The sequence below is a fragment of the Chelonoidis abingdonii genome, chromosome 1 (genome assembly GCF_003597395.2).
Source record: "Chelonoidis abingdonii isolate Lonesome George chromosome 1, CheloAbing_2.0, whole genome shotgun sequence".
NCBI classification, from domain to species: Eukaryota; Metazoa; Chordata; order Testudines; family Testudinidae; genus Chelonoidis; species Chelonoidis abingdonii.
Genome location: NC_133769.1, coordinates 49,169,378 through 49,181,918, shown reverse-complemented (window position 1 = coordinate 49,181,918; position 12,541 = coordinate 49,169,378). Strand labels below are relative to the sequence as shown.

At 38.4% G+C, this 12,541-nt stretch overlaps 1 protein-coding gene across 1 annotated transcript in view; it reads left to right on the top strand.

Annotated features, from left to right (window-relative positions):
* The window catches only part of CFTR (CF transmembrane conductance regulator), a 121,835-nt gene that overhangs the window by 57,037 nt on the left and 52,257 nt on the right, over positions 1 to 12,541 (top strand). The window contains exons 15-19 of the mRNA XM_075071370.1: positions 1,196 to 1,324; positions 4,576 to 4,613; positions 5,983 to 6,248; positions 7,371 to 7,450; positions 10,793 to 10,943. Of these exons, the coding sequence (XP_074927471.1) occupies positions 1,196 to 1,324; positions 4,576 to 4,613; positions 5,983 to 6,248; positions 7,371 to 7,450; positions 10,793 to 10,943 (664 nt within the window). The remainder of the gene's footprint in view (positions 1 to 1,195; positions 1,325 to 4,575; positions 4,614 to 5,982; positions 6,249 to 7,370; positions 7,451 to 10,792; positions 10,944 to 12,541) is intronic.

Here is a 12,541-nt window from a genome sequence, read left to right as displayed (position 1 = left end):
GAAATGTTAACTCATGGAATAAATTAAACCAATTGGAATAATTACACACATTGAACGTAGCTATTCAAAATTGCAGCTGATCAGGCTACAAGTTGATAGTATTTGATTTATAAAAAAAACACTGAACAAATTTCACATGGTGATGCAGACACTGGAGAGATGATTATGCTGAATTAGTTACAGTATAATGGAGTTTCTGGTAATAACTTCGTAGTTAAAACACAGATGAGATTTGCACTTAAAACAGATCTGAAATCTCTCAATTTCACTTTTTAATGAATTCATTTCATTTCCAAGTTTGGCAAAGTTGCTCTGTGGAGGACAACTGATGTTTTCTGGGTCACTTTCTGAATGAAAATTTTGGACTTTTATTATTATTATTGTTACCATAGTGCCTAGGAGTCCTACTCATGGACCAGGACCCTATCATGCTATGTGCTATATACAATGAAGAAATGCTTAAAGCTTGTTATTATTTAAAAATTAGCATTTCTCACTTTTTCTTTTTCCTGAGTGATCTTAGTAGAACAGATGTTCCTCAAAGTTTCTGTATTGTTGAATTTCTTTGGAAGCTCAGGTGTAGGTAATGTTTGAAGAAATTAAGACATAATTAAGCTACTTTTTAGCAATGGTGTATTGATCGGAGGATTGTTATTATCAGGCTGTGCCAACAGCTCAAGTGATTTTTAAATGATGTCTTTATGCAACAGGTAACTCAACAATTATCTTGCACTGTGTGAATAACTGATTTTTGGTTTGGTGACGGAACTAAAAAAAAAATTAAATTGTTTCAGGTCAAACAAAATGTTTTGTTTCTTTTGATTTTTTTTTTACCTTTTAAAAAAATCAATATGGATATAATATTCTAAATGGATTTCAAATGGGAAAGTCAAAATGAAAAATTTAGAATTTTCTTTATTTTTTCTTCTTCATTTTCAGCTGAAACAATTCAGCAAATTCTATATGAATTTGTGAAATGTTTTGGTCAACCTGAATATTCATTTTTCAGTAAAAGGTTTCTCCTGAAAAATGTCACTCCTGCCTACAATTATCATCCCTCCTTTCCAGTCAAACTGAATGCTGCATTTCTGTCACTTAAAATGAATCCGTGCAGGAGGGATTGTAGTCACATATCAATAGTTCTTATGGGTAGAGGTGGTCATTCTAACCATGTTCTTATTGATTATCCTGGCAGGAATGTTTTATTGATGATGCAGAAAGCATGAATGCTGTTACTACCTGGAATACATATTATAGATATATTACAACCCACAAAAGCTTGACTTTTGTGCTAATTTTGTGTGTAATCATCTTTTTAATTGAGGTAAGACTAGTCTGCTTGTAATATCATGTTATGTTTGTTCAGACTGAGTATTTTTTATTTCAAATATAAAAGTATTTAGAGTCAACATTTTTGCATATGTATTTTTGTTGGCTGCTGACTTAATTACTGATGAGTGGTGGTAGGATATTACTTTTTTGGTTTACTATTGTTTATCAAAGACAATGAGTTAGTGCAAGGCTGTACAAGATCCATAACCCCAAGAGCTAGATTCACACAAGGAATTTGGAACTCAAGTCCAACACATCCAAGATCCTCCAACTCTTGCTTAGCTGCAGCCTCTCTCTCTAGGTATCTAAATTTCCACCATTATAGTTCCCTAGGCACCGAAATTTCTACTAGTGAGCAGGTGCACAGATGCCTTAATCTAGGCACCCAAGTGCCTAGCTCATGTGTAAGCCCCAGATGGATCCTCATACTAGGTTTTCACCTGTCTATTGACCCTGTGGACCCAATCTGTTAGGCATGCTCAGAGCATTCCTAAAACCAAATAGGTGGTGGAGGAGATGTGGGTGTCTCCCTTATACCCTGCAGCTCAGTGGTTTCTGCACTTAACCTGCAACTTGGGACACCCAGGTTCATCTGCCTGATGTGAAGCTGGGATTTGAACTTAGGTCTCCCACCTCCCAGGAGAGTGTTTCAACCACTCAGTCTCTCTCTGAACAATTAAAAGTCAGGGCCCAGATTATTTTTGGTTTTACTTTTACTACATTTGCTAATTTACTAAGGCCCAGCTCTTCAAAGGTCTACAGGCATGTAACTCTCATTAATTTCATTGGGAATTAGGCACCCAAATACTTTAGAGAATCTAGGCCAAAGTCAATTTGCTTTATGCAAGGGTTTGCATCCTCAAAACTGAGAGAGAGGCCCCAGCCAGAGCATACGCAGGGGCTTTGGACTGCATGGTAGTTTGGCACTGAGTGGAGTTTACTGCTCAGTTAATTGTTAGAAACCTAAAGAACACCTATTAGATCAGTTTAAAAAAATAAAAACCTTTATCTAACTGGAAGACAAAACCTAGGACATACTAGTATCCACTCAGTAAAATCCGTGTATTACTACAGGGGTCAAAGACCAGTGAACAGATTAACAAGATGGGGGATACTTATTCAATTATTGCACAGAATGTATTTAGTCCCCGGTGGATATGTGCAGCATGACAAAATTTCCAACATGAGTGAGAGTTACACACTCAGCAACACAGAGTCGCTAATCGCTACTGCATGTATAGAGATTTATGATGGGCATGACCCTTTAGCAGTAGAGACTTTACGCTTCTAAATTGAGAGAGTAGTGTCAAGTAAAAAGCTGAAAATGGAGCTCTATGTGGCAGCTTTTAGCAATAGAAGAGACACTGCTAGAGCACACTACAGATCAGATGTGGGCAACCTGCGGGCTGCATGCGACCCGTCAGGGAAATCGGCTGGTGGGCCATGAGACAGTTTGTTTACATTGACCATCTGCAGGCAAAGCCGCCTGCAGCTCCCAGTGGCCACGGTTCGCCGTTCCTGCCAATGGGAGCTGCAGGAAGCGTTAGCCAGCCCGTCTCTGCAGCCCACGCCACTTCCCATAGCTCCCATTGGCCAGGAATGGTGAACTGCAGCCACTGGGAGCTGCAGGTGGCTGTGCCTGCAGATGGTCAATGTAAACAAACTGTCCCGCGGCCTGCCAGTGGATTACCCTGACGGGCTGCGTGCAGCCCACAGGCCGCAGGTTGCCCACCACTGCTATAGATGCTGCCTTAAAACTAGTAGAATGAGTATTCTAGCGCTAGAGGTACCAGATTCATGACCCAACCAGGGCATTATTACAAGGAAAGTGTACAAGAACTTACCTTGTGGCCAAGTGTTGTACGTGTGCACATTTGCAAGAAGCTCATGGTCCTTAATGCCCAACTACAGTATCTAGATGCCAAAGTTGTTGAACTGGTAGAGCAGAGGAAGAAGTGGATACTCACAGAAACGGCATGTAAGGATTCTGTAAAGCAGGCCCGCCTCAGAACTGGCTCTCTGCATCCCTCAGATGAGAATGCTGGTCCTGTACTGGGAGGCAACCAAGATGGAGATGGGCTGTGAGACATAGGAAGATGGGAAGAGATTTTGATTCTAGATTACTGTGACAGCTCTTGAGTAATTTATCTAGCTGGTGCAAAGATGGCAGATCTCATGAGACATCTAAAACAAATTTCTAATAATAAGTATTGAGCTGCAATCTGTGGTAAGACATATCTTGATAGCAGTGATGTGGGGAGACATGAGAGAGATGACCTAGGATCTACATTTAAATTACTAGGAATAAGGTTTAAGTATAAGATCTATCCAGTAGTTTTTTTCTGAAATGCTTCCAGTATCATCAGATTAACTCAACAGGAGGCTCCGCTGGGTCTCAGTGGATAGGTAAGAATTTGGTATAAAAAGAAAGCTTTATATTTGTTAGACATGGAGGGGTGTCATTGTGGGGGCAGGAGAGTCTATACAGAAGAGATGAGTTCTATTTTAAAGTGGAACTTGATTGCTGGCACAGCAAATTAACAGTGTGTTGAAGCGTTATTTAAAACTGGCAGCTGAGGGATAGGAGATGTGCTGAGGAACACTCAGATCAGACAGAGAGATTGGTCAATGAGAATAACAACACTACAGTAACTCCGATAGCAAAGGATTGGACGGAAATTACAGCTGAACTGAACTGGAAGAAGAGGGATAGATTGAGCACAAGGGATATATTCCTGAAAAGTAACAGTGTTAGACAAAGGATTAAAAAAATATTAGTAATATGTTGAATTCTTTACTGTCACTTTAAGTCTTGACACATATTTCATATCTACTGGGAAGCAGTCTTGTTGTTTCAGTTGTTAACAAAATGTAATAATATTTAAAACAAAAGAAACTTCCAAACATATGGTAAGTGTCCCTTGTCACCAAGAATGCATTTTAGCAAATCGCTGTTAATCCCACAGTGTCAACAAATTTAAAATGTGGTTTGGTACTTGAATGCTTATAAAGTGTATGTATAAAAGTAGTTCTCCTTGGGAGGTACACTGAAGGGTTCCCCGGGGAAGGAGGAACAGAAGTGGCAAGGTATTTGCTACAAGGAAGTTTGAATTTCGTCCATTTATAATGTTCTCTGTACAAATACTGGTGCAATAGACAATTACCATAGTTACAGAAAGAAGAAAAGGGAGTAAAAGAACATAATGTAACAGAAAAAAATAATCGTATGTTCACTGATTGCAGGTGGCTGCTTCTTTGTTTGGGTTGTGGTTTCTCAGCGAGTAAGTATTGACTGCATTTTATTATGGGCTTGGGGAGTCTCTTTCTACCGCTGCTTTTTGTTAAAAAAAAAAAAGAAAAAGCCTCTTAAGGATCTTCATAAACAGATATCAAGACTAGTCAAAAACATATAAGAACAGAAGAACAACCTTACTGGGTCAGACTATAGGTCCATCTAGCCCAGTATCCTGTCTTCCAATAGTGGCCAATGCAAGGTGCCCCAGAGGGAATGAACAGAACATGTAATCATCAAGTGATACATCCCCTGTCGCTTATTACCAGCCTCTAGCAAACAGAGGCTAGGGACATCACCCTCGCTACTAGCCATTGATGAACCTATCCTTCATGAATTTATCTAGTTTTTTTTTGAACACTGTTATAGTTTTGACCTTCACAGCATCATCTGGCAAAGAGTTCCACAGGTTGACTGTGTGTTGTGTGAAGAAACACTTCCTTTTGCTTGTTTTAAACCTGCTGCCTATCAATTTCATTTGGTGACACCTAGTTCATGTTACGAAAAGGAGTTAGTAACACTTCCTTATTTATTTTCTCCACACCAGTCATGATTTTATAGACCTCTATTATAGCTTCTCCTTAGTCGTCTCTTTTCCAAGCTGAAAAGTCCCAATCCCATTAATTGCTCCTCATATGGCAGCCATTCCATAGCCCTAATAATTGTTTCCCTTTTCTGAACCTTTGCCAATTCTAATGTATCTTTTTTGAGATGGGGTGACCACATCTGTTTGCAGTATTCAAGATGTGGGCATACCATGGATTTATATAGAGGCAATATGATATTTTCTGTCTTATTATTGATCCCTTTCCTAATAATTCCCAACATTCTGTTTAATAAGGTTACTCTTATACTAATTCATTGAAGTGCTTTTGGCCTTACCCTATGTGGTTATGATACAGATGAAGCATTTTGTTTGTTTAATCATTTAGTTTGGCTCAATTCTCAATTAAAAGATTTTTTTTTTAGAAAAGGATGAATTTACTAGGTTAGTTTTTATTAAATAACTCCTAACTGAGTAGGTTAGTTTTTATTAAATAACTCCTAATAAGGTGCATGAAACAGATTTTAGAAGATACTGTTTTTGATAAGCTTTTGATAAGCACTCATGTATCTGAGAAGTGATAAATATTTAGCATATTGGTAACTGAACACAGGGATGAGAATTTAGGCTTAATAGCCTATGGAGTGACAAATTAGTTGTGTTTTGTACATGCAGGTTGATGTCCAAGAAAGAAAAATCACCCATATGGATTTAGGACAAATGGAGCTTGTAGATACTATTCGTGTAATAGTGATAGTAAAAGGAACTAAGATGCTTGTCAACTTACTGTATTTTTTTTAATTGCATTTCATAGAAGTGCTGCAAATGCGGCAAATATAACACAGCCAAAAAATGCCAGCTTTGATGTGTCCAACAGCGCTACAGTGATTGTCACCGACACTAGCAACTACTATGTATTTTATATTTACGTGGGAGTGGCAGATACTCTGCTTGCCTTGGGACTCTTCAGAGGTTTACCCCTGGTGCATACTCTTATAACAGTTTCTAAAAATCTTCATCAGAAGATGTTGCATGCAGTTCTTCAGGCACCTATGTCAGTCGTCAACTCTTTGAAAGCAGGTAGTCAAGTTAGAAACTGACTGACTTAATGATTTATGCCTTTGATTTTAATTAAAGAGTGCTTCATTCTGTTTAAAGGGCACCATTGTTTTCTCTACCATCTCAGTTCAATTTTAAATGTTGCTACACCAAAAGTAATGTATGAATCTTGTAGAAAATCTTGACTGCATTTTAAGTACCACACATTTTAGATGTCTGCTTTGGTTTTGAAATATCTGCTTCAGGTTTTATAACAGTGTAAAAAAGACATAAAAACAGACAAGAGCTGAGTTCACTTTGGATAAAACTATTGTATAAGATACATAGTCAGCTCTACTGTAAGTTACTGAAGGTCAGATTCAGATACCCTTACTCACACTAAGTAATGCCTTACTCACACTAAGTAACGCCTTACTCGAGGTAGTCCCACTGAAGTGGATGGAATAAGGTGCTACTCAGCATGAGTAAGGGTATCAAAATCTGCCCCTAAAGTTGTTGGAGATTTTGTTACATAACTAATGCAGTAAGTGCCACTATCATCTGTGTATGAAATTCCTGTTCTGTCCTCATTTACTAAACTATACTTCAGAGTAGATAGCAGGAGACACTAGTAAATAGAAATGCACCAAAACGAGTCTCCATTTCATATAACTCCTTCTTATTACTAATTCTCTTCTTACTTTTTGATATCGTTATGCACATTAAGTCTGCTTGGAAGTCAGGAAGCTGATATTTTGAAATCAAAGGTCATGCTAATGCATAGACTATCCATATCTATTGCAAAATCTATTGCATGAGTGGTACAGCCTGTCTGCCTTTGTCTCTCTTCCCCCATCCCATCTAAGCATGCATCTTTTATTACACTAACCTATTCTGAATTTTCCTGGGACTTCACTAACTAAAATAAAAGCTGTTGGGCTAAATTCAGTCCTGGTGTAAGCAGATGTAACTCCATTTACAAAAATGGAGTAGCACTTACACCAAGGCTGAGTTTAGTGTAAAAGCTTTAAAAACATCATCTCAGTTAACATGTTCCATATGCAGAAGAGCTATCGCTTTATTTAAAGCTGATATCTGTAGAATGTATTTATGTAACAATGAGCCCTTTACCTGTTGCTTTATTTCTGTTTTTGCTATCTGTAGGTGGAATACTTAACAGATTCTCTAAAGATACAGCCATACTGGATGACCTACTGCCACTTACAATATTTGACTTCATTCAGGTTTGTAAAATCAGAGTTCTAGATATATTTGTTTATTTAGTCTTCCCCTGCAGTCACACAGCATGGATAACGTATCATATTAAATAAAAAGAACTAAGCAAAAAATTAGAATTCGACATACATTTAGCTTGTTAGATTTTTTTCCCCTTCTATTTAGCTGTAGGCCAGGGTTCAGTAACCTTTCAGAAGTGGTGTGCCGAGTCTTCATTTATTCACTCTAATTTAAGGTTTCATGTGCCCGTAATACATTTTAACATTTTTAAAAGGTCTCTTTCTATAAGCTGTAATATATAACTAAACTATTGTTGTATGTATGTAAAGTAAATAAGGTTTTTAAAATGTTTAGGAAGCTTCATTTAAAATTAAATTAAAACGCAGAGCCCCTGGACCGGTGGCCAAGACCTGGGCAGTGCAAGTGCGGCTGAAAATCAGCTAGTGTGCTGCCTTCGGCATGCATGCCATAGGTTGCCTACCCCTGCTGTAGGCCATGATCTTAGCAGGATTCAGGAAACAATTGAATATTTAGATGGATAAATATCTCCAGAGTTACGGTAGTAAATACTTTTTAAAAAAAGTTTTGGAAAGGATATAAATTCCTCATGCTTCAGGGCAGAAGCCATCTGCTAATTACTGTGGGTTTGGTGGAAACATTGCCTGTGGCGAGGTTGTTCCATAACTGCATACTACAAGGCTACTTCCTCTGAAGCAACTGGTACTAGGAACTGTCAGAGACAGGATACTAGACCGGACAGACCATTGGGCAGATCCAGTATGGCAAGTCTTATGTTCAGTAAGAATATATGAAACTTCTTGAATTACAGTATTTTGGCAAGTCAAGAAGTAACACTATTAAAAACTATATTGAAATGAGAAAAATATGCAGCCAGATTTTGATGTAGCCCAGGAGTTGTGTATTACAACTTAGGAGACTTGACTTTAGAAGCAATCTAAGGGTCCGTGCTCAGGCCATTGAAGCTGTGATGTATAATGGTGAGGCTTTGATTTTGATAAGGAGACCGGTTTACTGTCTTAAATTTTCTGGTTAATTTAATTCATATACTCATAGAATATATGAATTAAGTTTCCATTGGAAATTTCCATTGGAATGTTTTTCCAGTGGAAAATGCCCTTTTCACAAAAATCAACAGTTTTCCATGGGAAAGTTTCAATTATGAAAAAAAATCAATATTCTGCAGGCAGAAAATAAAATCGGCAAGAGCTTTTCCAGGTAGGCAGCCAGCAAGCAGAAAAATTTCAATTCTCCTGAAACGGAATTTTTCAGAATTTCTGTCTCATAAAAATGTGGGTTTTACTTTTCATCCCATATTGAGATACAAACTTTCTTGAAACCTTGAAGTTTTCCATGGGACTGAAATTCCATTTTCTGAGTTTAAATTATAGGTTAAACAGAGGTTAAATTACAGTCTGTGAAGGGGAAACCCTGCTTATATTCTAGACAAGAAATACCTATTTAGAAGGGAAAAGAAGCACCTACACAGAGCACTCAAAGGAAGTTCTCATAACTAAAGAGTCAGTTATGAAATGTAACATATCTCCTGCTGAAGCAGTCAGTCCAAGATCCCATTTCAAACCAGATAAGCAGTATTTAGGATTTCAAATAGCCAACCTCTTTACATGTGTATAACGTAGTAGGGATTAGTCTTTAGTATAATATTATTAATTACAATGACTTCACAAAACTACTTGAAAGCATGTACATTCTTAAAATTTTACTTCTAGATCTGCACTATTAAGAATTTAACTTGTTATGAAAATACAAGGGCACTTATTAAGCTGTGTGTGATATGGCTCGCTGTGGAAGTTCCACTTAGATATACAACTCCATTTTATACATTAGGATGTTTCAGGCAGGAAGCACCCATGTTCAGACTAAGAGAGTGCTCCTCTCTCAGAGGCCACAAATGAGATATCCTGAGCAAAGTCATGATTTCACACTGTTTGTTCTTGGACATTACTTTTCTCATTGTATGCCTAAAAGTCCCCTTTCAGTTTTCTTCTTAGTTTTCCATTTACAGATTGCTTAAAAAGTAATAATTGGAAGGGATCTTGAAAGGTCATTGCGTCCAGTCCCCTGCCTTCACTAGGACCAATTTTTGGCCCAGATCCCTAAGTGGCCCCCTCAAAGATTAAACTCACAACCCTGGATTTAGCAGGCCAATGCTCAAACCCCTGAGCTATCCCTCCTTCCTGTTACTTCAGCGACTATGATCCATGAAGCCATTTCCTCTGGGAACTGTGGCCCAGATCCTGAAAAGTAACTCCCAGTGGGAGTTAGGCAGCTAAATACCTTTGAGGTTCTAGGCTTATTTCTCTTTTCTACTTCTGTTGCTCATTCAGGCAAGATCAGATACAAAAATGGGACAGCAACAGTTAGGACAGTGTAGCAGATTTGTAACCTCTGCAGAATTCAAGAGAATGATAGGAACCTGTGTTAAAGCAGGGTCATCACGGGACTATATGATTCCATGTCTTTGATTTGGGAGCTATATAGTTTGACTGAATTTCAGATGAATGGTTCATTCTCCTCTTACAATTACAATGGTTGTTACATTCTACATTATGAAATGACGAGCAAATACAAACCCACGCTTGCATTACCACAAACTAGTGTAACACAGCCTGCAAAATTATATAACCCATGGTGCATCAGCCCAAAGATCCAGCTCTTAAAACACATGTAAAATACAGTGAAGTATCTCATTGTTTACCATTGCAGCTGCTATAGTAGGTGTTTGTCCACAAACCTTAGTGCTCCTATTATATTGCTTAGATTCCAAATGAGAATTTTTTTAAATTAATACTCAAAAAAAAAAGTGAAGGATAGGAAATTTTTCCTTAGAAAATGTTATGTTAATATAGTGTTTGTGAAAGACACCAGACTGAGATCATTGGAAACTGAAGTCCTCTCTTACAGTCACAGACACCAAGAGCAGCAACTGTGCAAGTTTCTTTCCAGTATGAAAGTTAATTCAGTGTCCATGGCCATTCAGCCCTCGCCTTCTGCTGAGATTGCCATTTGTCAGGAGGTTTTATGGTGGTATGAATATTTGTCTGCTAGAAAATGATTTGAGACTACTATTTCAAAACTCAACAGTTTTCAGCCACTTGCTGACGGGGCCTGGATTCAACCAGTGATTTAGAGGTGAAAGTTATCACCTTTTTTACAGAGCAGCTCCTGCAGTATCTAGAGGCCACTGATTTACTTGATTGAAGTAATGAAGTTGAATGGTACATAGGCCTCAAGGGATGATTCATCACCAATCTCTAATCTGTAAAATGAAAATGTACTGCATCAATACTATTTTTTCTTTCATCCTACAGTTAATACTGATTGTGACTGGCGCCATAATAGTAGTCTCAATTTTACAGCCCTACATCTTCCTGGCATCAGTGCCTGTGATAGGAGCCTTTATTATGTTAAGGGCATATTTTCTCCACACTTCTCAGCAGCTGAAACAACTGGAATCTGAAGGTATGTGTGATGCTTCTCGGGATACCCAGTGCCAGTCACCTTGTTGCCTCCAGAGCGAGAGAAACTTGCCTGCGACAGCAGAGCAATAGCTCCCCATCACAACCAGCCTGTCATCCCCACAAGTATTCTCATCTGGGTTACACCAGCCTTGCCTTTGTTCTGCAGGTAGATAACAGATGTACCCCAGTTCCTGAGACCCTTCCAAGTATCCCCTGTCACTGGCTACTCACAGAAATACCAAATGTGCTGTCCCCAAAGGAACAGAACACACCAGCTTGTTAGATTCAACTCAGGGCCAACACTTTGATTTACGCCATAGCACTTCAATATATTTATAGTTAAAACAAGAGTAAGTTTATTATTAAACAACAGAGTTTCAGAGTGATATCAAGACAAGATATTGGAAACAATTGGTTACAAAGCAAATAAAACCATAACACACAACCTAGATCTTAGACTAAACTAAAATTATTTCCTTGTCTTGATAATTTGATCTTATCACAAAGTCAGCATGTTTCAGCAAGGATTGTTGAGATCTTTTCCCCCCAAGACACAAGCTGTTCTCACAGCTTGTCCCCTCAGTAAAACAGTACAGCAGTGTCTGCCTTGCCTCCTAGAAATACCCACAAATTTCATTGTCCTTACTAAAGATAACCCCCTGTGGCTCCCCAACCCCCCCACCCCTGTATGCCCCTCCTCTGTTGATTTCACATCTCTTCATTAATATTTGACTTTGTGTGTAAATGGAGCATCTATTGTATTAGGTTACATCAGAAACAGGGAGAGAGAAGCATTTCTTGTGTTAGAGAAAACTTGTTTCTTCACCTTTATTGGTGACACAGACTTTAAGGACACTCATTTCCGGTACAGACACATAACTCGTTAAATATCATCCATACAAACATTGTGCAATGATTATGAAGATGAGTATGGCATAAGCTTTTATTAGACACCTTACATGACACTCTTTGGTGAACTAGAATGTTCATACCAGACTTAGGAGACACCTGTAATCTCCTTGCACCCCATGTGTGCCCCTTTGCTAGCTGGCATTAAGAGATTCTTGGGTCCCTTTACAAGCAGCCAAATTTGTAGACACTGAAACCCACAACAAATAAATGGAGAAGCAATTTACACTTTCACCTTTTCCTTGCCTTCTCTGGTACAAGATTCCATTGTCTGCAGGAGCTGAACATTCATCTCCCCTGACAGCCAATGCTATTACTCAGCCAGCAAATAAGGAGCTCCCTCCTGCCAAAGAGTAACGAAGAAAACAGATTTAAAGTTGGGCATCACCAGTGCAGCTGAAAATAAATAATGACCTGAAAAACTGTTTTAAAAACATTAAAAGTACTTGAAAGTTTGAGAGCTGGCTTTGTTGGTGCACAGCACTTCTCAGGTATAGGCTCTTTATGTGGAAACATATTTAGAACATGTAATGACAACACTATTTTAGAAGCAAGGGTTTGCTGGATCATTTATTCAGACAATGTTGAGACTTCAGGACAGACCTTCAGCTCCTTACCATCTCAGTCATGAATGTCAGATATTAATGACTACCTTTGCTTTTGGTTAGAGACAGGCCTGAATTGTGAAGT